This window comes from Rissa tridactyla, chromosome 14, assembly GCF_028500815.1.
Source record: "Rissa tridactyla isolate bRisTri1 chromosome 14, bRisTri1.patW.cur.20221130, whole genome shotgun sequence".
NCBI classification, from domain to species: domain Eukaryota; kingdom Metazoa; phylum Chordata; class Aves; order Charadriiformes; family Laridae; genus Rissa; species Rissa tridactyla.
In genome coordinates, this window is record NC_071479.1 from 6,866,994 (window position 1) to 6,893,510 (window position 26,517).

The 26,517-nt window shown below is 43.8% G+C and overlaps 1 protein-coding gene across 6 annotated transcripts; it reads right to left on the reverse strand.

Annotated features, from left to right (window-relative positions):
* Positions 1-67: 67 nt before the first annotated feature.
* LRRC8A (leucine rich repeat containing 8 VRAC subunit A) lies at positions 68-23,403 on the reverse strand. 6 transcript variants are annotated; one of them, XR_008469291.1, is made up of 5 exons: positions 23,270-23,403; positions 21,459-21,584; positions 9,237-11,400; positions 5,148-5,832; positions 68-4,025 (listed from the first exon to the last, which is right to left on the reverse strand). XR_008469291.1 is itself a non-coding variant. In XM_054220730.1 (5 exons), exons 4-5 carry the CDS (start codon positions 11,391-11,393, stop codon positions 5,557-5,559), a joined length of 2,433 nt encoding a protein of 810 aa, XP_054076705.1. In that variant the 5' UTR covers positions 11,394-11,400; positions 15,753-15,928; positions 21,459-21,584; positions 23,270-23,403; the 3' UTR covers positions 68-5,556. The 6 variants fall into 6 exon arrangements, 5 of the variants coding, with proteins under 5 accessions (XP_054076705.1, XP_054076706.1, XP_054076702.1 ...); XM_054220730.1 differs by adding an exon at positions 15,753-15,928 and having other exon boundaries at positions 68-5,832; XM_054220731.1 differs by adding an exon at positions 21,050-21,137 and having other exon boundaries at positions 68-5,832.
* Positions 23,404-26,517: the final 3,114 nt, after the last annotated feature.

Consider the following 26,517-nt stretch of genomic DNA (forward strand, 5'->3'; position numbering starts at 1 on the left):
GAGATCGTGAAAAGCTAAGTGCCTTTGCCTACAGAAAACTTAAAAGAAAGCAGACATAAAAGGAAAATGCAAATTAAAAATTAAAACTTTTATTCTGTTAAAGTGTCCAGTCTTACAAGTCTTTCAGAGAAAACAATAGCAGCCTTCACTGCTTAAGGTGGAAGTGCTGTGCATCAGCTGCCCAAACAATCCCACGTACAAAGTGAATGTCATGATTCTGAAATGTTACATCAAGTCGCAGGTCTCGGATGCCAAACCACAACCCTGCTCCTACATTTACAAAATGGGAGTCAACAATGTTTAAACCATGAGTAGTCTCTTACTTAAATGGACACATTTGTCAGCTGTAAAAGATGACTCAGGCTCATTAGCCCCCCTTCTCAAAAATTTCCCCCATTGTTCAATAAATTTCCTTTAAAGCAGACTGAGAGGAAGGAAGGGAAGGGTAATTCCAGAAATACTAAATTAAGCCTTTCTTTGTGCAAATTTGCACAAAGTTCACCTTTGCTATTGGGGTCCAGTAATTAAAGTACAGCTACTTTTGAAAAAAAGTATTTCAGAGATGAGACTTCTAGAGGATTTCATATTGCCAAAGCACTTGAATGTTAACCTACCACTGCAGCTGGAGGGATAGAGGGAGGAAGGTTTGAGTCAAACAATACTGTTGTCCAGTTCCAATTCTGCTTCACGCAGATACAGGTAGGGCAGAAAACTCACTCTGTTTTGGCACATGCTTAGTAGAACTACAGGATCCACCGCGTGGCCAGTCAGTGGGGGGAAAAAGATTAATTTTGAAATGTAACAAGAAAAAAAAATAAAAATCAGAGTGAATTTTAAGTAATAGTTTTACTAGTGAGCATTCACACAGTCTCACCTTAGGTAACATTTCAGAGTAGATAACTCTACTGTTTATAGTATGACGATATTGTTTGTCAGTGAGAAGTCACACCAAAAGTTAAGAAAACTCTCCATGGTTGAAAGAAAAAGAATCAGAGGGAACAGCTGGCTTCAGGCAGAGACTATTACAAATACACTTGAAGGAGCAAGTGCCTCTGTGAAGAAGTTACATTAATGAATCTCTAGAGAAGGCACAGCTATTAACGAGGACAAAAAGAATTACTCCTCCCCAAAGGAGGACTGAAAAAAAAAAAAAATCCCAAGAACTCAAACCATGCAAGTCCCTTTCCAAAGCAGGAAAACAGGTAAGGAAAGGAAACAGTGTCACAGCTGTTGAATCTGTATTTGAAACTTTTTTTCCATACACCTCATCCTCTGTAAAGGATATGTTATTGTTCTAAAAATTCATAGAATCATTTGTTAGCAAAAAAAAACCACAATGAAAAAAGAGAAGAGGACCTCAGTGTGGTTCAGCAACAGAAAGCCACTTAATACTATTTATGGTAATGAACACCAAAGACTGACTTTAATTAAAATGAAGTGAGCTAAATGGAGTGTATAAATGGTCATAAGAAATGAGGTAGGATTATTATCAGGAAGTGACAATTAATACCAAAGAACATCACATCATGTAAGATACCTGTAACAGCTATTTAACCATTCAGACTGACAGAGTAAATTAATTCCAGCTGCTGAATTAAGTGGGGACCAAATAATAAAATCAGAAAACAATCTTAAACAAATAACTTCGGCTAACATTCCAGTGCATAGTTTCAGAGATACAGCAAGATTTAACAGATTTAATAGTATTTGGTATTCCTTGGTTGGTTCAGTTGGTTCAAATAGTTATCACTTATTACTTTTTGGGGTATTTAGCAGGAAAGGTAGAACTACACTTTACTAACCTTCAGTCCTAACACGAGATGAGCGTGCTTGTGATCTACAGGGGCTCCAAGAACTCACTCAGCTCAGAAGTGCTATTAAGGAAACAGTTGTTTTTAATTCAAGTCGTTGTATGGTTTAGCAGCTAATAAATAATCTGGTTTGCTACTATTAGAGTGCCTTGAAAAGCCCGTCAGGAGAACAAGACACTGACCAGACTGTTGATTGTCTGCTTAAGTTGAACTCTTTTCTGAACGCACGGATCAGTGTCAGAAATAAAACCCCTAAACTTCAGTTTGATGGAAACTTAAAAGTAAAAAATACAATATACACCGATTGAATACTTGCAAATAAGGAAGGACTGTTGATGTAAGCTCATCCCTCAAAGACTGAACAATCCAGACAAATACAGGAAGAAGATGATTCACTCTGCTGTGGGTTTTGCAGGAGTCCTAAGCAGTAAACGTGTTCAGGACCTCATGATTTAGACCCTGTCCTTGAAGATTTAAAGCTTCTTCCAACTCATCATACGAGACTGATACACTGGAATCAGTATCTATTTGAGGGAAGACCAAGAAGCATATATCAGGAGTAAATAATACATATTGCTGTCTTCCAGAGTGGCAGTGTATTTTTGTGCCACCCGTGTTTCTCGTACAAGGAGTTATCAGATTGCTCATTCCAATTTTGCCACAGAGGGAGCTATCTCAAGCCCTAGCAGCCATAATCGAGAAAAACTGAGCTTGGAATATTGTAAGAGCAGCAAAAAGCTAGTGTTTTCATGCACAGTCAATACTGGCCTGCCTTACAATTGCTTCGTAGACCTCAAGCATAGGGCAGCCTCTACTCAACAAGCAGCAGGGGTATAACTCTTATTTGGTCAGAAGTTAGAGACAGTCTCTGATTTCTAGCAGAACAGTCTATCAGCCACTTGTCCTATGGACTCAGCACTAAGATACATGGCAGTTCAGGAGGCTCGCAAGCTTCTAGAAGCACTGCGGCATACTTTCAGGAGCTGCTTATAGAAGCTTCTAATGTAGCTGTGTAAAGTTTAGTTTGTATAACTAAGACCACAACTAGAATCAAGAGTCAAAGCACTCATCTACAATGATCTAGACATGCAGAAGAAATCTCTCTGCTCTGTAAGCTAGGTGAAAATCCTGTGAGGTGCTTGGTCCTTTCAGCCTGCCTAGTCTAAAATACATGTGTTGTAAACCAGTTAGAATCATACAACATTTTGGGTTGGAAGGGACCTTTAAAGGTCATCTAGTCCAAGCTTCCCTGCAACGAGCAGGGGCGTCTTCAACTAGATTAGGTTGCTCAGAGCCCCATCCAAGCTGACCTTGAATGTCATCCAGTGACCTTAAATACAAGACAAGAGTTCAAGCCTCTATTCAATTGCCATTACTCTCCAGCACAAAAAGTATCTTTTGGCAGAGAGAAAGGAAAAAAAAAAAAGAAGTTTTCTTCACAATCCAAACACAATCCACACAGCTCCCCCACACACACACCACAAGGAACTGACTGAAAAACAGTATTACTGTAGCTAAGCCTGAAGCTATTCCTGTTTTATTTAGGCATTAAGCCCACCTAGCAATTTCTGCCCTCTGTCAATCCAAAATGCTTGTGCAAATAGAACAAGTACAATCCAAGACGCATGACCATCAATACTTCCCCATCCTTTCAGTAGCAGCCCCAACTCTAACACAATTTCAAGACACTAACCCTGTTAGAAACAAGAAGAGCTCTCACAGTACCTTGCTTGCCAGATAAAGAGATTTAATTATATTATTCCCTGGACTGTTTAAACTTTTCATAACGAATGGACTAAGGGAGGCAGAATTTACATCTTTCTTAAAAGCAGTTTTATAAACAGATCTCCTGATTTTAATGTAGCTTTATTTAAGCATCTGAACATCAACAAATCCAGAGCCCGGTTAACATTGTTCATGATTTCAGCATGTTTAGTGTATATATTTCATATCTTACATCTGATGAAGAAAGCCACAGAAAGCTTTATTGCCCCAACATCCAAGGGATCACCACAATTTGCTAAGCGAGGGCACTCACTGACAGCTTGCCAGGAATCACTCTGGAGATGGCTGCAGCTTCCCCCTTTTGTACACATGGGAAGCCTCCAAACTTTTCACGTCTCAGCTTGCCACACTCCGCCTTGGAGCTAACCCGTTGGTCTGATGCAGAGTATTACAACCACAACCTGCAGGTCCTTGACCCTCCTCTTCCTTCTGATGGAAAAGAGCAGACTTAAGATGTATTGTAGGTACACCTTAACCATCTCACCTTAAGGACATGATTATCAGTAGCTATTAGAAGTTGTCTACCTCTGCCAGTGCAGAAAGTTCACGTTTTTGGGTTTTTTTGTCAAACAATATTGAACAGGTCAGACTTGTTTCAATAAAGACTGCTCTGTTCCAGGGATCTAGAGGAGCTCAGTCCACAAGGGATTCTCATACTGCTCCTTAACACTGAGGGAAGGTAAAGGGGAAGAAATAGGAGGACAGGTTTCTTTTCCAGCACCAAGTTCAATCAGCTTCAGCCTTTTATTTAGGTCAAGGGTGTAACAGGAACTGACAGCTGTTAAAGTGAGGAGGACAACAGAAAAGAACAATCAAGCAGCTCTGTAGACTGCGTTTGTGAAAAACACTGGCAAAGCATTAACAACTTAATGGGAGGGCAAGAGGTGCAGGGGAAGCCTGAGCATTCCTCTTTACTAACACCACCAACCCCAGGAGACACCCCGACACACTGGTCAGTTGTATGTTCATACTTGATACGTGACAAAATACAGGAATTTAAAAGTAGCTTAAAAACTTTAAAAGCCAGATCCAGAAGCAACTCGATGCTTCTGGGAAAGACAATCAGACTGCTTTTTATACAGATATTTCTCCCACTTATGCTATTTCATACCCATTTCAGAACAAGCTAAAGCTCTGGAATTATGTCTGTCAGTGCCTCCAGCATATCAGCTGGAGACAGGTACTATATGATCTACTCATCAGCACAAGTGACTTGAAACTGTTAAAATAGTGCAATCTTAAATGAGCAGATAGGGTTTGGGGGATTTGGTTCCTTCTCCAGGGCAGAGGAGAAGGTATGGAGTGCAAAGGGTAAAGACAATTGGTAAAAAAAAAAAAAAAAAAAAAGATCCTGCATTCAAACTGATGTTTGAGATAAGTTTATCCCCCAAATCCTAATGCCAGCATCTAGATAAAAAAAATCAGCTGTCTGTATCCTATCCCACCCCACTGTGGGGCATCACTGACAATCTCCGAGTCAGAACAGAACAGTACCAGGGGTCACGGAAAGAGATGGAGGTTCAAGAGGTTTCCTAGTCTCTTGATCTTTACCTGCAGGACACTGGACACTTGCAGTCCCTGAAACATATAAGCCCCATTTGGAGCAATGCAGCAATCCACACATTGCATTTTCTCCTCCATTCAAAGGTCATTTCTTCTCACCAGCACCATTCACCTCACCCTACCTCCTGCCCAGAACAGCAGCAACACCTCTTACTCCCACTGGCCCTTGCTCAGAGGCCGACTAATCTGTCTTGATCCTCATCCTGATCCCAAGCTTCCCCCATCCTGCATCTGAGGCAAGAAGCTGCCTCATTCAGAGCCGTGTTTGTTCAGGGACTCCTTGGCTAGCCTGGTAGTGATTGGAGTGGAGAAAGGGGAGGATCTGGGGAAAAGGGGACCGGAATGGCCTTTTGTTTCCTTTTAGTTGGTCAGAGGCTTTTCCTTTTTTTTCAGGGGTTCAAGCTTGCTCTTTGTCTACCCTCCACAGCCGCTCTTTGACTTCCAAGGGCAGTGTGTTGAACAAGTCCTCCTCTACCACAAGCCCAGTACGTTTCAGCAGAGGACATTCTCCCAGCTCCACAGGCAGGCACTCCAAGCGGTTTCCTCGTAGCTCTATCTGTGACAGATTTGTCAGCTCTCCAACCCGGGATGGAAGTGACTGCAGCACATTGTTTCCCAGGTTCAAGGTTCTCAGCTTCCTGCACTGGAACAGCTCTGGTGGGAGACTCTCAATCTGAAAAAAAAAAAATAAAGTAATCACAGGCAAACTCACCAGGAAACAGGACACCTGCCCATAAGACACCAACAAGCCCACACAATGCTTCAAGGTTTACAGAGCACTTGGTTTCAATCATCCATTTCTCCCTTGAGTGAGCTCCTGCTTTCCACCATAAGGACTGTTCCCAAAGTAAAAGTCATTAAACCACGATTGTATGGATTCCCCTTTCAGACACTATTAGTTACAAGAGATCACCAATGATGGTCGCTAAAGTAGAAGACATCACCAATGACAGGATTAGAGGACCAGAAACCTACTCACAGCTGGCCTATACTGTCACATGCTCCCATCAGTATTAGCTTCTTTCCATTCCAAACCCTTTATACCACCATTGGATCATAGCTCCTTTGCTTTAGGTAGCCATTGAACAATTGGTATTATACTGAACACCATAAAGACTGGATTTAGTCAGGACTCCTAGTTTTGCTGTAATAAGAGCAGAGGCTCTGTAGGTATGGTCTCCAAGCCCTGAGAACTGGGACTATTATTCCATCATTTCTGTAGGGTTTTGAAGTGTTGCAAGGAGTTTCTAGGCTCCAAAGTACTGGGTTTGACCGTGCCAAAATGCACCAACAAAAAACGAAGCTACCAGCTGTTAGCTTTTCCATGTTTCATGTATCCATGAGTTTCATGTATCCATGAGTCACTAATTTAATAAGTCTTATTTCTATTAAAGCCTTTTAATAGTCCAGTCCTCCCAAAGAATTTCTAGGAAAACAATATGGCTAAGGTTTAACAAACACTAGGCTATGAACTAGATGTAGCAATTCAGTATTCTTCCTTAATTCAAAGTCTCATCTTGGAGGCTGTCATTTGCCTTTAAATGCAACCATATCCTTTTTAAAACTTAAATTATGCATTATATCATTCATGGCTAAATTAGACTGTAATCAGTTCTGAATGAGATGGAGTCCAAGGAAAAGTCAAGACAAGATCAGACCAATTAAAAGACAGTTCAATTCAGTCATTGTTACTGGTACTGTCGAGTGTTTTGCAAAAAGCAACATGCAATCAAATGATCACAGACTCTTGAAAATAATAGTGTTATTTAAGGGACAAGTATTGGTTTAGGAAGAAGCAATGTGCTATAATACAGCCTGCTTCCCAGAATGGCACACTGGTACAAGCCAATTCCAGAAGTCTGCATTTGCTAAGAGCTATGCTAAGACATTTGAGATAATTCCTGGCCTTGGGAAATGCCAGCCTACCAGCCCTTGTGTTTTTTGCTGCCACTGTTTACTGTAAGTAACCAGGCTGGCAGAGCCCCAGGGCAACTGTGGCCTTGCCCAAGCACCTGCAGAGGATACAAACAGCTTAGCTGTTTCACTGGGTCCTCACCACCTTTTGCTTCAGAACACAGTGGAGGGAAGGCTGCTCCAGCCTTCCTGTTGCATTAGCGTTTTTTGAAGAGAGAAATGGGTGGTGCCACACTGTGCTGAAGAAAATGGAGCTGCCTCTAACTCCTTTTCATCCAAGAGAGGCTCCACCCCAAGACTGCAGAGGATACACTGCAGATTAACCCTCGGGAAGCTGTGCTAAGAAGACTGCCAGAAGACAAATGGTACAGAATTATCCAAATTCTGAACAGTAGCTTAAGAACCTTGAAAACTCCCTCATCTTTGCCTAATGCCATCCTCAGAAACTGCCCATATTGGCCCCGCTTTCCCCAAGAAAATATTTTGGCTTCTAACTTAATAGGAAGTGATGTGTGCATACCATGAAGTTTACCAGAGCTCAAGCCACCCATACAAACAGATGCACAGCCACCCAGTCTGTTAGTGCTGGGAAAACTGAGTGAGCAGCTATTAAACTGGGATAGCTGAATGGCTGCTGCTTGTCTGCTCTAACTCCTCAGGGGCACAAAACAGACTTGAACTTTCAGACACTAACTTCAAAATGCTGACTGGAGTTTTAGGAGCCCTGTGTAACACTGAACTGCATTAGCAATTAAATACTTTATTTGAGAGTTTCCCCTGTGAAAAGGCAAACCATACTAGAGCTGCTCTGTCTGCTTCTCACAGGTAATTTGACAGAATTCAGTGACAGATACATCTTGCCAATAGCAGTAAAGATCTTGATACACAACAGTGAAAACTAGGACTGCTCCAGGAAAATTCCACTGCATGTTCCCAGAAGAACCCAGAAGCCACTAATTAGATCTGTCTGCAATCTGTAGTTATGTTAGAGCCTTTTGCAGCTTCAGGTGGTAATAAACTAAGAGAAAAAGAGCCTCTTGGGAATTTGCAAATAGAATGAATGAAAACTTCAACAAGACATTCCACTCAGTACATCAGTCTGCGCAGTCACAAATTGATCTTTGTGATACCTGGCAAATGGAGTCTCCTTAATCCCAAACACAAGAACAAAGATTCAGGAAAAAACATGGGTACAGTTTGCTTTAAACAAATAAATGCCCTCCAACAAAAGCCAAGGAACAACTTGGGGAAATCAGGCAGCATAGCACACTTGGTCATCCCCGCTAACCCGCCCTGCACTTAGACTTACTTAAGGCTTAAACTTAACCTATCTGAGATTACACAAGAAAACCCACAGCCATCATACTGAGGTATGCCTCAGTATGCAAGGTGCCATCCTATTTTCTTCCCTCTGAAAGTCAAGGAATTCCCACAGTTCACACTTTCACATCTAACTGACTGTCAATGGATAAAACTGGTTTAGTTCACTCTGCCCTGAGTAATGACACTGCACTAGACTGCTTTGCTCTCTCCAAAGTCACCTTTGTGGAACAAGACACCACATTTTAAAAGTGAGAGCTTAAGAACCATTTTTCGTAAGTCTGTCCATATCCAATTTCTCACAAAAAGTGCATGCTCATAAGACCAAACTATGGAGTATTCCCTGGAAGTGCAAATTAGTATAAGCAAAGCTGTAAGCCACACACATGCATGTCCCAGATGGCTGCTGCCATGGTGTATGTACATGGCTGAAGTGCATAGGCTTAATTGCATACTTGTAGATTAAGACTACAGTTTCTCAGACTTCCATTTTAAGCCCCAAACTGATACCAAGCTAGAGACTACAAGCTTCCAACTGCAGAGAAACAACTGACAGCCAGGATTTCTAAACAGCCTCCAACTGACACTTAGAAGCAGTTTCACTGTTAAGAGAAGAAATGCTACAGAACAAGGGCTGTTCTAAGAAAGGCTTGCCCTGGAGTTATTTGCAATGTTTCGCCTTAGATAAACACCTCAGACAGAAACAAAAGCTTGAGAATTTAAATAGAATGCCAGTGCCAGGAGTATTTGACACACCATTGTAGCGTGTTTAATCACACAGATAACAGAAGTGCCAGAGTTACTTTTACTCATGCAGAAACACTCAGCTCCTTGCCCACTTACCCTGTTAGCTGTCACAGCTAGGTTCTGCAGGTTTTGAAGAAGTCCAACATCTGGTGGTATGGAAGTCAGGTTGTTGTGGCTGAGATCCAAATACCGAAGTTTTCGGCAATAGAAGAGCTGGGTAGGGATCTTTTCTATCTTGTTACGATTCAGGTAAAGGCGTTCTAAATTGGTTAGGTTACCTATTTGCATGGGGATGTAGGCAATGTGGTTGTACCACAATTTAAGGCAAGTGAGACGATGTAAGTGCTGGAAGCTGATGATTTCCTCAATGGTCTTTAGGTTATTGTCCTTCAAGTCTATCTCCTGCAGATTGTGGAGGCTAAAGATAGAGTGAGGAATGCGTTCCAAGTCACAACGGATCAGCTCAAGCTCTGTTAAGTTAACCATTTTCTTAAGGCTGTTGAGAACAATGAGTTTGGTGCCCTCATTGTTGATGGAAAGCTTCTGAAGATGCACACCAACATCTGTCACCACCTGTGGCAGTTTGGTGAGGTTACTCTTCAACCTTAACACCTTCAGCCTCTTCAGCTCCCTCAATCCATCTATCACAATGTACCTGTTGTTTTCAGCACTCAAATTCCCTGTCAGATGAAGCTCCTCTAGTGTCTTCAGGCTATAAATCCAAAGAGGGATCTCCTTTATGTCTGTGAACTTGATGTGGAGAGATTTCAAATTCTCCCTTAAGAAGGCAAGGGCTGGAGCCTCAATTTTGGCAGCCGTGTGGTAGAGCCACAGTTCCTTAAGGCTGGTGAGCTGAGCGATGCTTGGGGGAATAGTGACATCAGGGATAAGCTCCAACTTCAAGACCTCCAACTCAATGAGGTCAAAGACAGTGTCAGGAATGCCACTCAACATGAAGAGATGCAGTTCCAGCTTCTCTTGAGAGTTTTTGGTGATCCTCTGGCGCAGCTTCTCCAAAGTCCACTCATTGTTGAGGTTCAGCTGCCGCAGTTTGTTCTCACTCACCTCCGACAGAAAGACAGCAAAGCGCTTTGAGTACAGGGGGTCATACTGATCGATCAGATGGAGCATAAAAGCAAAGTCATTTTTCACATCAGGAATGTCACTGTAACTGCTCTCCTCCCGGATGGACTCAAAGGAGTATTTCTTGAGTGATCGTCTCAGCATCCACCAGAGTGTGTACATACAAATCAAGCCATAGAATATCACCAAACTGATGTAGAAAGATGCCAAGATTTTGAAGAGAGTGGCCAAAGGATGAGCACAGCGGTACATCCTGTAGCCAGTCAAGCTCTCAATGTCCACTTTACAGTCAACATCAAACGTTATGTTATTGACATAGTAAACAGTATAGCAAATGATCAGAATGAACTTGATCACTTTGATGATGGTCTGCCTCATGTACAGGCGATAAACTATATCTCCCTCTTCCACATGAGTGCGGAACTTTTTCACTTTCTCAAAGAGTGCTTTGGCCTGTTCACCTTCCTTTTTGTCCAAGACACCAGTCTCAGACCGGTCCACAATCCCTTGCTCAATTCGAGACTTTGTTCTCTGCAGCATGGGAACAGTGGCTTCCACATCCTCACTGACTGTGGAGGATTTCTTGTCCATGGAGCCATTCATTTTCCCAAATGCTGGCTTAGTATCACTCTCTTCCACCACTGTCTCAGATAATGCCCTCGTTGTCCACGGAGAGTCAAAACACTTAAGCAAAATAGACACAAAATGCTCCAGCTTCGAGCTGGTCCTTGGGAATTTGAACCAGAAGTTGCTACAAGCCAGGAAGATGAGAGTATGTAGCAGCACCAGATAAGGAAAATACTTGGCAAACCAGTGAAGACGGTTTTCATAACATACCGCATCCACATAATTATACTGGTGCCGATCCAAATCGTATCGGATCCCCGTAGGTCCTGTATCAGTAGAGGGAACAAGACTAGAATTATAGTAGGTACGCTCTGGGGTTGCAGCTGTCCAACCTCTGACTGAGTCATTGCAAGAGTCTTTGGTAACCCATTTACAGGGCAAACAAATCATTTTGTCCTGGGTGACCTGAAGCGTTCCTCCGAACACTGCAATCATCAGCATCACTATGGAAATGTAGTCCGTGAAGACGTCCCACCATGGCTTCAGGATGCGGTATGCTGGCTGAGTGTCAGCAAAGTAGCGCAATTCAGTGACTGGAATCATGATTCACCTGAAAGGAAACCAGAAGCAGGCATTACTAGCTTAAACTGTTTTGTTCTGCTTTTCAAGAAGGCATCAGGAAACTCATGTTTTAAGCACTAGCACAGCAAGACTGGAGTTAGCCCAGGCCCAATTTCAAGTCACTTTGAGACAAATGAATGAGGCTTCCTGTGAGCAATTTGGTACAGCTGAGACTGTAAAGTTAGTTTGTTGCCATCTTCCCTAATAGACAAATTGTTACAAAACACCATAACTGGTTCTTATCATTAGCAGTCTGTGAGGCAAGACATTCACACTTAAAGAAACCTTGCAGGACAGACTTGAACTACCCCAGCCAGACCAGTATTTGGAAGTTTACTATTTTATCTAGGGATTTTATTCCAGGGATGAAGGAGTTTGCCAGCACTGTTACAAGTGATAAAATCCATGCAGAGAGCATAGTTGTCATGAGTTTGTTACTGCTTTTACAGAGCTAAAAATTAATAATTCAGCGTTTGTGTGGTTCTCAAACGGCAGGGGCAAGGAAGAGGATTTACATACAATACAGTTATATTTCTAGAATCACTTCATTGATGCAACTCAACACTGCATCAATAAAGCAAGCTGGAAAAGAGAACAAAGTTGTCCAATATCATGACTTCTCCTTCATGTAAGTAGTTTTGGCTTCCTCTCTTTGCATTAATTCTCCAAGGAAAGATTAGTTAGTTGCGCTCTGATAGACTCAAGTACTGAAATCACGTAACAGCTGCTCTTTGTCTTATTTACTTCAGAAATAGAGGAAGGGGGAAACATATTTCAGAGAAGAATTCACTTCCCTGACCTACCACTTCCACCTAGAGTTCATCTCAGTTGGGATTTAAGTGTCACAAAGGAAATCAAAAGGTTCTGGGAAGCAGAGGCCTTATGGCAGTGAAACTTCAAGCACATTCTTCAAAAAGCCACAGAAAGTCCGGAAGCCTGACTGATCCATGGATAACTGAGCTCACAAAGCTCCCCCCCTCTCTGACAGGCAACACAAACTAAACCATGAAGTCACTGTAATTTGTTCTAACAATGGTGAAAAAGCAGTAATATCATACTTACTAGCAAAGTTTCAGTCATTTTGAAACTCTCATGAATTCCATTGCAAAGGAGGAAAAGAAAAAAATTCAGTCACATTTCCCCAAGCCATCACTTGTACAGACAGTCCCAACAAGTTCGGGGGGACTGCAGGGTCAATAGCAGATTTCTATATAGCACTGGCTGGGAAAAAGCTTTCTTTGACAAGCAGAGTGCCCTTATCACCTGCTTTGGTACAATTCAAGTTTGTATTTAAAATTAATTTCCAGCACAGAACTGCAAAGGAAGCCCTTCCTAATATGAACGCAAAAAGCACCACATTCCCTAGAGACACTAAATACAGAACTCTGTTCCCTGGTTTGCTGCTTACAACAATAAATGGTAAAATGCCAGCTTTGACTTAGTGTTGCTTGGGAAGGCTGCAAGCAACTAGAGGTGGTAGACTGAAAGACGGCAGCCATCCCTGAAGAAGTGTTTGCCCTTCTGCCCATTCAGTTCCAACACTACATTAGTCCATCACAAAAGATAGACTGGGGTAACTAGATGCAATTTTTATTTTTTTTTTTTAGTGGGGGATTTTGGGACAAAATGGCAATACCTGTTTCAGAAGTTCAGTAGAACAAGGCAGAACAGCAAATCTGTTAATTTGTCAACCAGTAAACTCACGCAATCCTGGCAAAGGATGCAGAAACAAGGCATGAAAATAGCCATAATCAGCACCATTAGAAGAAACTACTGTCCTGTAAGGATGCAGAGCACTAGCAGAGTGGCTGGCATGCCTCTGCAGGATGGACTGCATTGAGCAGATTAGGGCAAGAGGATTACACATTCACAGGGAGAGGGAAGAACAGGCAAAACTGAACATCTTCTGAATAGCACCTGAGCAGCTAGAATAAAAGGAATGACAAGGTGTTCAGAGACCCACTCAGAGTCCTGTTGCTAGCTTGCTGCAATGCCCTAGGCAAGGCACTTCAGCCATGCTTCACCTTCCTCCTCTGAATACATCCACCGCAGGGAGAAGAGGGTCCATTTGCAAGATACATTTGAGAAGAGCTGTCTGTGCATACTACAGAAATACCAATTCCAGGATAAAACAGGGTACAGAAGTTTTCTTTCTGTCCCCCGCACTCCATAACACCTCAAAGCCAGTAGTTAAACAGATCACTGAATCAGTTCCTGGTGATGTGTGTCTCAATAGCTTGTCTCCACAGACAAGAAAATTCAGAGTCAAAACCCCATTTTATATCTGTATTTTCTGCCAGAGAATCTATACCTCTGACAGAGGCCTTTAATCACTACTGACAGAAGCCTTATACTCTCCCAGGACCCTTATCCATCCATTCCCTCCTTCCTCAGAAGCACCAAAGCAGGATATATACCAGATTATTTTTTTTCCTCATGCTTTGCTTTGGTTAGTTTTTTTTGTTAGAACCCCTACTACCCCTAGGGGTAGAGTACGAGTAAGCTAGGAAAGCAAGACAATTCATAGAGAAACCAGAAAGTTCAGCTACTGAGAAGTCTGAGAGCCAGGGCAGGACTGCTGACACACTGCCCTACCCACGAGGAAAAACAAACAAGACAAGAACACATACGCCCTTCACTGCCACTCTCTGCCGTAATCAGACTGAGGGAGCAGAGTCCTGCACTTCGACAGTTCAAGTAAGAGAATGCCTGGAAAGCTTTGCAAAAGGGGAACACCAAAAGCTACTACAGTTATCTGCTGGAACAGTTAATTTTGACATGACTTCTGAAATCCAACTATGCTTGCAGGTGAGCACAGCTTCATTTCTACCAGACTCATAATGCAGCAGGGTCTTCAAGAGCCAGAGGTGTCTCTACGCACCTACATTAAGGCTCTATGAGAGTCTAATGGCAGCCTCCCAGCCAGTACCTTTCTTAAACACTCTGACCAGATGCAATGGAAAGCTTCTGTAGTGACTCCTCCTAAACTACATCTAAGAGGTAACAAACACTGCCATACCATTCCTTGCTCTCCATAAATATTGTAGAAGATCCTATTCCTCTTTTCTTTTCAGGAACATGCAGTGAAAACACTAGTATTGTTCATAAAGGAACAGCTTCTTATTTAAAGAACTCCTTACTCCTCCCTACCGCACACCAAGGAAAAACAAATAAATATATATTTATCTCTTTTCTTCTCTTGCCTAGATACCACTTCTCCCCAAAGATCCTTCCTCCTCCCTCCCCTCTCGGTAGGAAAACTTTTGCAGGAATTGTCAGGCCCTTCATAGTTACCCCTAGTAGGGTTATGAAACAGTGAAGATCTTTTTTCAGGATCTGGGGTCTCACGGCTAAGGCCTTTTCAGACTTGAGCTGTAGTGCTGGTTTGCTAGTTTTGCCCTATCCAGGAAATGCTTAATTTCTTCTCACAAGAAATTAACCTTGCCATCACTTTGATTTGTATCTCAAGAAAGTTAGGAAGGAAACCAACCAGAAATTAGCACAGCAGGCTCCCTAATTCTGTTTACCAGTTACCTAGGGTAGGAGATCTCCCTTTACATTCTGCACCTACAAGACAGATTAAAAAAAAAAAAACAAACATCAGTGTCCCACAATAGTCTATTACAGCTCACTGTCAGCAACTAAACCCCGGTAGGGCGGAGCAGGAAATCTCCTACCTTCCAGTAACAATGACAGGGTCACTGGAGGAAGAGAAGGACATTCCTAGCAAGTCCCCCCTCCTAGCAGCAGTAGAGACCCTGTTCAAGTCCCAGAAGAACAATAAAACCAGGGGCCACCTTTACAGAAGGTGGAATTTGCCATATCTTATCTCATCTTACTCCCAGCATCTGCAGTAAAAGGGAAAGTTGCCCACCAAAAACTTGAGAAAGTAGGTGGAAAAGTTGCATCCCTCCTCACCTAGATTTCCTATGCATGCAATCCATTTCTAGTTCCTGAAAGACAGCTCTGCATCAAGATGCAAATGTCATCTTTATTTTGTGGACTCCATTTTGCAATCATTTCAGAATGTGATTCTTGTTGCAACACTCCCTCTTCTTGATTAGAGCAAGCAGTTTCACTACTGGGGTTGATGACAACAGCAGACTAACTCTGAGAAGTCAGATTCTCAGGGGCCATCTCCATCACTTAACACTCCCCTGCACATTAGGGTTCTTCCCATAGGGACTGCAATTCCAACCACTATCTAGAAACCAAGCAGGTAGCTGGAACATAGACTCTCCCAACAAGTACATAGGCAGCAGAAGCAAATGATTTAGATGGAGGATATTATTCTGGCATAAGACTAGGAACACAAAGACAGCTGGGCAAAAACAAAGTTACCTCACTGCGACCAAGACCAGACCAAGCTCCACAGGCGCAGCAGGCAGACTGCAGAGATTTCAAGCCTCTGCTCTTTTCAGAAGTTGAATTCCAGTGTGCTTTGTCAGCAGGAAAAGTGTTTACTGTGAAGAAGCTGCATTTGCTGGGTCACTTCTGTCATGTAGCCTCACTGAAGGCTGAGCACAGAACATATGAAGTGAGTGAAGGAGTTATAGACAGGAACGGTTGTAACTGGAAAAGCAGTACTGCGTCAGAACAGGCTTGGCGAAGAAGGATCCATGCCCCTTCATATATACCTCAAGTTGCAGAACTTCCCACTTGGAGCTCAGAAACAGGTGATTTGCTTACAGTATAGTTAACTCCGCCACATGGAAGGCATCGATACTGAGATTTTGAAAGAGTGCTTTATTCAAATTTAAAGGCAAGCTGATTTCACTAAACTTGCATAAGCTAATAGGTAGGAACACCTCTGCCTAAACTCCTGTCAACTTATCAGAAACATAAGGAAGTAAGTTTTCCAAGGGTATAATTAAATAGGCAGGCTTTAGGTACTGCACCCCAAGGAGAAAAAAAAAATAAAAATCTTACAAGTGTCTCAGGTGTTTCAGCTTTTGCATTCCACAATGCCTTCCTAGCTACCACATAGTCCCTGAGCAGTCCCTCATCCCCCAAGAAATTCCTTTAACTTTGAGGGTTTCAGCTACACCAAAGCAGCACTATTTCAGCACTACAATTCATATCCAATATAGAACAACCCCAGGACACTTTACAGCAGCATGGATGCTAAAGTTTCATTATCATACAGCAGGGTCAATCCAGCCTAAATAAAAATAAATACGCTCCTGAAATCTTTGCACTGTCCACATTTAGATACTACACACCTCTTCAGTGCCTGCAGATTCACCTGGATTCAAGTTTGCATCCCACTGTAGACTCCTTTTACCAGACAACCATCCGTGCCTCAGCCGGCTGGGCACCTACCTCCTATGTACAGCACGGCCTCGCCATAAATGCTGAACAGGCTGATACAACAAAAGAAACAGCAGTTTCAGACTTACATAACCAGCCTGCCAAACCTACCCAGACTTCACCCAACCATAAGCATCACCAAGTACTAATCCTATGTTTTACTAGACACACCTGGAGGAGAAAGATAATCACTCATGTTAGAAGAACAGGGACATTCTGAGCACACCACACCTAAATAGTAAAACCAGCCAGAAACAAGATTAAACGTATCTGGCTGACAGAGGCATCATAAGGCAGCATGTACCTTACTAGATAAAGGCTGACAGAGCTGACAGCATGAATGCTTTCCACAACCCCAGGACCACTGTGATATTTAACAAGTTCAAAGTACTAACAGAGCAATCGCTGCAGAAGCAAACATCCTCTGATTTGGACAATTCCTCTATCCAAAAATCATCCAACCTAAAAAAGTGAATATTGACTTATTGTTGACAGACACCTGGCTGAGCAGCGCTTGAAATTCCTGCCTGCAACTGCTGGCCAGCATATCCAGCTAGGGACAAAGTGAACAGAAACAACGTCGCTGTTCTGTTTCACTGGCTAGTTTGTCAGCTTGACTCATCATTTGCTGAATGCTCTATCCAGCCTCCTCTTTCCTCCTCCTTTCTGTTGGCCATTCTGTTACTAATGGAGCTACTGGCAAAATAGGATTACACACAAGATCTCATGACATCCACAAGAATTTAAGTTTTCACCCCTCGCTTCCAGGACCTCCCCAAAACCAAGGAGGTCCTCCTCACCTTTAGTGGCATGCAGCTTCCAAGTGACACAGTCTCTATTAATACAGTTTTAGATAAGTAGATATAGATGCATTGTATGATGGATCTTGCAACTCTTTAGTTTCCACTGTACATATTCTTAATTCTCAGTGGATTTCCTTGTAGATTGTGGACTGCAAAGCAGAATTCAAGCACTGCTGACAGAATTTCTTACTGCTCAGAAGCCCAGAGAGTTCATGTGTCAACAGCATCAGAGGCAGATAAGGGAAAGAAAAACCTTGATGCTGTTTAGACTATAGCTCTGATTATTGACGAGCTACAACATGTTACAATAAGTTTTCAATAGAGCAGAGCTTCCCTCCCCAGCATGCTGCCACCTGAAATCCTAAAGAAGGGCATAACACAGAGCTCTTTGTTCAAAAACCAGGAAATGTAAGAGCTTTGTTGGTCAGAAATGGGACTGGGAATTTACATGTCTCCTCCCCCACATTTATTAGGCCCAGAATTAAAAGTAAAAAAGGAGGCTGAAACAGAGCTGATTTCAGGCATCCCTCAGAAAACCTTCTAAGCACAAGGACAGCCATGTGATCCACTGGAAAAGTCCAAGACATGAGATGGAACAACTCAAGTGATTTTGTCCTTTGCTGTTTAGAAATAAACAGCAGTGAAGCCAGATGCCAAAACCCTGGCCAACAAACTGTTATCCCTACATCAGGCCCTTTCTGCATTAAAAAAATAAATCTCTCCTGTGGGACAAAAATGCCTTCTGAGATAGAGAAGTGAACATGTGAAGTTTAAGGGTCATTTATAATTCAGACTAGCCAACAGAGTAGTGAAAGCAGCAGCTGCCAGAACTTACACTTCACTTAGTGGAACAGCCAGTGAACTCAATGCTGAGAGCAAGGTAAGTTGGTTTTCACACAACCATCCAGCAGTGGTAGGCAACATTCAGCCACACCACAAGCCACAGCAGGATGAAATGAACCTATTGTGTCACAATACCTTTACTGAAAAAAAATAATTCACCTATACAACGGATAGCACTTTGCCATCTTTACAGCTACCCCTTAGCTGACTCTTCCTGTCAGATGCAGGACTGACATTCTTTTCTTAACAGTATAGTGCAACAACTCCTGTTTACCGTCACACAAGCAAGCCTGTCCTAACAGGTACAGGGAAGAACATCTGCACTACCAGAACAATCCATACCAGAGACCTGGCTTGGCCTGCCACCTTTTCTGACAGTATTCCGCCCCAGCTGCACAGAATTGAATGTAGTCTGAAATTATCAGCATCACTGATGCTTGGAGCAGGGACTGTATGTTGCTGTCATACAGCTATGTAAATTTAAGTGCTATCAGATGAGTTGCAACAGTGATGCAAAGCAGAGAAAAATGTCTGTGTCAGCTTATAAATTATGACTGTACATGGTCACAGGCCTCCTAACCAAAATGAATTTTGTCTTTGCCATAAAAAAGATGCTTCAAGGACAGGGCATTAGAGCTTGTCTTGGAAAAGCACAATTACCTTATTCCAACAGTACACTACGAAACACTCCCTTGTACTGACTAATGCAAGTGATTTAATTAATTCTGTTAGTAACTACTTAAGACAGACAGACAGCAACAGTATTAACTTCTAACAACAAGTACAGCTTCAAGCACCCCACCAGGTGCAGGAGAAATGCTGAAGAGTCCTAATTCCGGCATTTCCATACAAGAAAAGGTAAACAACTGTTTTGAGCCAAATACAGAAATGGTGGACAGAGCAGAGCTTTGACCTATCTAACAACAGATTAAGAAATCAAGAGAGTAGATCCAAAGTAAGTAAAAACTTTTAAGCAAGGATAATCTTAGTTGTTGACAGACTGTCACAACACACACAAAATCCATGGGTGTTGCCACAGCTGTTTTCAAGCTCAAAAAGATATGAGCCAGGTAAGATGAAAGAAGACACAGATAAGAGCAAAGCAAGATAAACAGACATCAGCTATCGGCACAATCATATTTAGCCTAAGTCTGAGGAAAGAAGAAAACAAGTACATATTCGCCATATCCTATAAGCCTTGCCTTCAGGCCCATGAACTCCAAAACAGTGACCATGACTTTCAGCTTAGCACATTTTCTGACTGCATTAGTCAATTAATAAGGCACAGGCCATCTAACTTTTGATCACCAACAGCTGATAAAACCAAGACACTAAAGGAGAGCCTATTAACTAGTCCAGTACACAGCTTTACAAAGGTAGGCTGTAGATAGAGAAGCAGCTTGCAAATTTGTCACAAAATAGGAGCTTTGTGAATTGCCAAGGTAATTCTATAGCCAATGATTAGTACACAAGGAGAAGGAAGCACTATTATTTCAGCAGGGAGGTCATGACTGAATAGCTTTCAGTTTCAAATGCAGTTTTATAGCAGCAGGAGGGGCACATATAATCCAGCTATATGAACTGGATTTCAACTTGCAATACAAAATACATGTACCACATCAACAGTTTATGGAAAAAGCTGCTTGGAGGCATTCAAGACATGCTCTTCAAAGCATATAGACTGTTAAACGCCTGTTCAGCATTAGTGTGTATATCCTGAACTGAGGCTATTCTTGGAAAAAAAAAAAAAAATGCACAAAGGCAGCTCACCACACTGCAGCTGAATACGTTAATTTTTAATCATTACCAAAACAATAGCTATGCATAATGCCCCCCCTCAAGCTCCTAAGCCCTTCTCCTCTGTGCTCCACCAGCACTCACCTGACATTGCACCTCCATTTTCCTAGACACCAGTTAGGCTCAATTTAACACCAGAAGTGAGCTTCACTTCCTTATTAAGCGGCATGCTGAACTAAATCCTTTAGAATGTGAAAGAATTACATGAAGGCCTCTAAATAAGCCTGCTCAATACACAACACAATAATTTATACATTTGACCTCCACCACTTATTTAAAAAAAAAAAAGTGACCGAGTGCCCCAAACCACAGACCACCTTTCTGAATGCCTGCAGCATTTACTAGAATGTAATCAACTCTAAGCATTCAGTAAGTCATCACTGGAAGGCTTCAGTCACTCCACATTTCAAACATGGAAACATTAGCTTTTAACACATGGCTTCTGGCATATTTTAAGGAAATATTTATGCACTTTGTCTTTGACCTACATGAATAAAGTCAGGGTTTCCAAATACCATGAGAGGATCAGTATTAAAAACAAATCCATGAACTGTTGGAACACTAAACAGAACGTCAGACAAGTCTTAGGGATACTTGTATTCTGGAAGCAACACGTTGCAGATCTCACTGCTCAGAACACAGCCAATCTGTCCAGATTTCTCATCTTGAAGATAAGCACAGAATTCTGCAATACCTTTCATCATTATCCTAGTGAAGAACCAAGGAAGCATGGAGTTTCTTGCAACTAGTTTCTGTCATTGCCTAATTGACGCCCACGTGGGTGACTAGCCAGTGCACTCCTAAGAGTTCACTGCAAACGATCGCCTAGGAGATGGCTACACAGCAATACAAACATCACCCTGCAGGAAAAGGAAGAGCACCTACCAAACCAAACAGTTCTTGCTACTTCTCAGCTGCATTCCTTTTAGGCAGCAGTCACCAAACCTTTTACTGGACAGCCTTCAAGTATTTCCTGTTTAGTGCAGTGAGAAGTTGGGGTTTATGTGGCCAGGAGTTAGATGTATGGGTGAATAAATATAACTGTTATATTTTACTTTGGACAACACTCAGTTCCTTTACTCTTTTTTTCATCTTCAAGCTGACTAAGGACTCACAGAATTTAATTAGCATACCACCACTCTCCCCATATCACCCTCTGATCAACCACCTTTCCCCCTTTCTTCTTATCAGTCATCTCGTCACTGCCCTGTGCTTTGCAACTATGTTTAAGTAATATCCTGGTCATTTTTTTGGGCTTTACTTTACCACTTCAGAGCTGACATGTAGCCCTTACCCTGCAGCTGGGTTCTGCTATCTGCACTTCAGTTCTCTGTGCTGGAAGTAGATGATGTTCTTGTGTGCTGGATCCTGAGCGGGTGTCGAAGCGTTGCATTCCCCACACGCCATGGGAACAGCTTCCCTGAAATGAAACAGAGATTATCAGCAAAGAGGAGGAGAGCAAGTTCACAGGGGGACCATGTTATATAAAAACTCGGTAAAGGACATCTAAGAAGCAAGGAACAACTCAGAGGGTTACCGGGAAGCGGAAAGAGACACCCAGATACCTAGAAAGATGGTAAAAGCTCTAAGAGCTAAGTAAAACTCTTCAGAGGAAGGAATCTCCCACATCTGTTATTTGAACAGAAATTACCAAAAAGTAGGTGTTGCAGACCCAGCCAAAGGAAATGCTAAATATTAATATTATAACTTAGCCTAAACTGGTAGGGACAGATTAACCTCCTGGAAGAAAGAATAAGGGTTTTTTCAGATGGGAAAAATGATCAATGGCTTTACTACCTACTTTCTAGTCTGAAAAAATTCTTTTTTTTTTTTTTTAAATGTTACCCTCAGGAATATCTGAAAATCTTCCTAGATCATCTTCCTAACCATTCTGGATACAAGCAACTGACCCCTCTCCTCTCAACACATATGTACCAACATGAATCGTTTTAAAGTGGCAGCAGTTTAGCACCATCAACAAGAATTACAACAGCTTTTTTTTTTTCTTGCTTCCTGCATGTCAGCATGGGGCATGGGAAAACAGAGAAGGGAGCAGACCTAGGCTTTGGGAGAGATCTCAAGTGTCCAGCCTCCTAGCTACGTAGGAGACGACTGCAGAACTTCAGAAAGCATTTTGTCAAAAACAGGGAAAAAATGAAAAGGAACAGACATCACTGGGGAAAAAAAAAAATAAGTCACCCCTACTGGTGAAGGTGTTCAAGAATATGTTCCTCCTGATCCCAAAGTTACCAGCAGGGCTGACAGATTTTGAAGCAACTCCTTCATAATCAAAGCTATTCTGTTTTATCTGTGACAGACTGCTACGAAGGAAAGGTTTAAAGGAGAGCACTCTCTGACCTTCTCCCACCCCAACTCCTCTGAGGCGACGGCCCGAAGCCAGGGCACCCGGGGGCCGGCTCCGCATCTGCCCCCTCCTCCCACAAGCCTGTCACACCACCTCAGGCTTCCAGAAAAAGGCATCCTCTATATGATAGAAATAAATTTAAAAAAAAAAAAATACCAACCAGCTTCCGCCCGCAACACCGTCGCCAGGTCAGAAATACAGGACCTCTCCCCCTCGCCGGGGAAGCGCGGTCCCCCGGGGGGGACACCCCCCCCTACACACACGGGACGGCCCCGCCTCACCCCACAGACGTGGGGGAACCCACCTGCCCCCAGCCCCAGTTCCCCGCCAGCCGCATGACAGGGCAGGGACGGCGAGGACACGGAGGAAACGAATTACTGACGAATTAGTCAGCAAATCCTCCCGGGCGGTGCGAGGGGAGCAGTCCGGCCCTCTGCCTTCCCCTCAGGGCTGCGCTCCCCTCACCCCCGCCGCCGGCCCCAGACCCCCCGCCCCAGCCCTGCCTACCGCGGAGTCTGGTCCCGCTGCCCTCACCGCCACCCCACCCGGAGGACGAGTCCCCCACAGACCCCGCCCGTCCGGCACCCCGGGCCGCTGAAGGGAGCGCGACATAAGCCGGGACACAGCGCCCCGCCGCCAGAACCCACCTTGCCGCCTCAACCCCCACCCTCCCTCACACCGGCTCCTGCTCCTTTTGTTCGCCCCTCACCGCACCGCGGCGGCCCCACCCCGGAACTGACCTCACCCGCCCGGCATGGCGGCCATCAGCCCGTCCCGTCCCACCGCTGCTGCTGCCGCTGCTACACAGAAGCAAAGGAGAGCGCCGCCATCTTGAGAGCGGGCGTGACGTGAAGGGCACGCCGCCATCTTTGTGCAGGGCGCGGTCACGCGGGGGTGGGGGGGCGAAATTTATGGTGGCGGGGGGGGGGATATGGGGAGGGGGAGAGGCGGGGAGGGGAAGTGAGGGCGGGGGCGCCATCTTGGTGTAGGGCAGCGCACAAAATGGGCAGCGTCTTAAAGGGGCCGCCAGAATTCCAGCCTCAGGGATGGGCAGAAGGGGAAGGTGTGGAGCTGAGTGCCTTCATCTGCTGTAGCCGGACGGAAGGACTTTGAAGTCTAGAATTTATTCTTTTTGTCAAAAAAAAAAATTACCTCTTTATTAGGTTTATGACCCAACCATGATGAAGCCTTCTGTCATTCTTTCACTTAATGTAGTTCTATGTACAGCAACTGGGTCTTGCAGCCTGTGGCGCTGAGGGACGGCAGCCTCTGTCCCTCAGGACGAACAGGGAGGAAAGCCCTGTCTGCTAAGGACAGCCTCAGGCCCCGGTTCAGGCTGGTGTCACTGCTGTGGAAACACAGAAGGGTAAAAAATTATAGTTGCCGTGCCCTGACATCACATTGTTTCAGTTTTAGCCCCTCAGCGTGGTTCAAGCTGTGTGGAGCTCAGAGAAGAGCATCCGCTCAGCTGCCTGGGCTGGTGCGTGTCACCCCCGGGCTCACAGGCAAAAAGGAGGCCGTGTCTTCCCTTGTTGGGGCCCTACCTCCTCTCAGGTGACATTAAACCCTTTCCTTAGCGCCTAAATGGTTAAAATCAGCTGGATCTGCCTCACTCTGTGGCTGTGCCCTGTGCAGGAGGAGGGAAGGTGCGGAGCCCAGGGAGCCCAGGCCCCATGGCCGAGCCCTTCTCTCACACACCCAGGACAGCACAGACGGCTGAGGCACAGCCGGTTCCTGTCCTTCAAACCACCGAGCAATAACCAAGGCCGTGGACATCATCCTTATTTAGGGACCGGGGGAGAAAGTCTAGTGAACATCTCGCTGCACTCCTCAAATAAAAAATAGCGGATACAACCAGTATCAACATTTAAGGCTAGTTAACAATAAGAGAATGAAAACCGTTTCAATTGCAGCTTTTACCACTTCTTCCATAAGAAACAACCAATGTGACATTTATAAAGCGGAATATTTTGAAAACCCCATTCCATTTCTGTAACAACAGCTTACCGAACTAAGGCCACTGAAAAATACAGCGTTTGTTTCCTTGCAGCAGGAATAGTAACACTGATGTGTTAGAAGGATATATCCAACAGTAATTTTGTGGTACCTGAAAAAAGCAGGCTGATTCACTAATGGTTATTTTCATTTGGCTGACTCATTGGAGGACACTGGGCAGCATAACTTTTTTTAAAAATTCATAAAGGATGGTTCAAAGGCATTCATTATAATTTCATTAGCGTACAAGAGGCAGTTCTGAGTGGTTAAGTGCAGCCAATTTTAACTTGTATACACCAGTGATCACTGCTATTGTAAAATAAGCATATCTGTGGCTTTCTAGGAACATTATAGGTCTTAGCATCCTCCTGTAGCCATAGGCACAGGACTTGTACCAAAGGAGATATGATCCCACATGCCAGGGGACAGACTCACCAGCCCAGTGCAATAGCTAGTTTTTCGGGAAAAAAAACATCGTTAAGAAGACTTGTTCATATCTAGATGCACTTGTTAAATTAAAATTACCTGAGGAAAGATAGGGTCCTGATTTTCCTTGAGCTTTACAGTACAAACTCCAAGAAGGTCAGATCGTGTCCTTTTCCTCGCTGGCTGCATGCATATTATCCAGCAATTTCTGCTGAATTGCAAGAGGACATTAAGGTGGAGTTACATGTTACTGTTGAACAAATATAAAGGCCAAATCCTGCCAAAGAAGCTGGGGGCTTGTGCTCCTGTCCATCCCTTCTTCTCCCCACTCCTCTCTGCTCTAGTCCCTACCCACATCAGCATTTCCTTGCAGTGCCTGTTGCACTCACACCCACCCTGCCCTGAGACAGTTCAACTCACAGACCTTATAGAAAACTGTCCGCTTTTCTGACAGCTGGACTTTTTGCTAATTTAGCGAGTCAAGTGAGCTCAGCTCAGGGGCAAACAACAACCAGGGAACGTGCAAGACTGGCAGAGGAGGGGGCAAAGAAAGCATAGCAAGGGCAGCAGGAGAAAATGGCTTCGAGCTATTAGGTGGCTCAGGATGTGCTGTGTACATTCTTACTGAAGCAAACACAAGTTTTCCTTCCATTTGTTTGTTTCAGTGTTTGAGTTGAACCGATGTTTAGAAAACAAAGAGTTTGCATCTGCCTGCACTGACATTCCCTCCCACTTAGTCATGGCAGGGATGCTGTGAGCCCAGCGGATGGATGGACACCGGGTGAGGATTCAGGAACCTTTGGCACAGTGGACGTCAGCCGCTTCCTTTCCCCGTGGCTCACTTTTTCCTCCTGTGAAAGGGAGACAGTAATTACTCACTCAGGAGAGCTACACGACCTGATTCATCGGTGTACGTAAAGCCTTGTCACAAAAGGAAGAGGGAAGCTGAGAGAGGACAATTTGCTCTCTACACCTCACTTGAGCAATTGTCACCTCTCAAATGACTGATGGAGAGTTCAGCTCCTGCATCCGTGAACTGAGTGAACTGAAATCCCCCTCTGAAGCTGCCCATCCACAGCCCAGGGGTCAGACGGTGCTGCAGGATCCTGCTTTAGGTTGTATTGTGACAGCAGGTCATTAACCTCTGATAAGCATAACGCTGATGCCTTCACCTTCTGCGACCCGTTCTCTTCTCTAATAATATTAAGCCCGCAGAGTGGAATTTTTGAGAGTGTCTGACTGACTTAAAAACTCATTTTTTCAAAATGACTGAAGGCTTCACGCAAAGGAAAATTCCCAGACATTGCCATGCCAAAGCAATTATAGCCATACCACAAAAATTATGCCGCAATAATTATGCCGGTATGAGCCTCCATCTGAACAATACGCTGAGAAATTTTTCCCAGGCAGCCAAAATCCTCCAGCAGCTGTGGCTCCAAGCCGTGGGGAGGAAGGGACCTGCTCCCCAAAAGCTCTCTGCTCCCTCACCCTGGTGCTTTAGAGAAGGAACCGAGCTCTCCTGTTCCCCGGTACGATTTTCCCCATCTGAGTGTTGTAGCTCGACTCC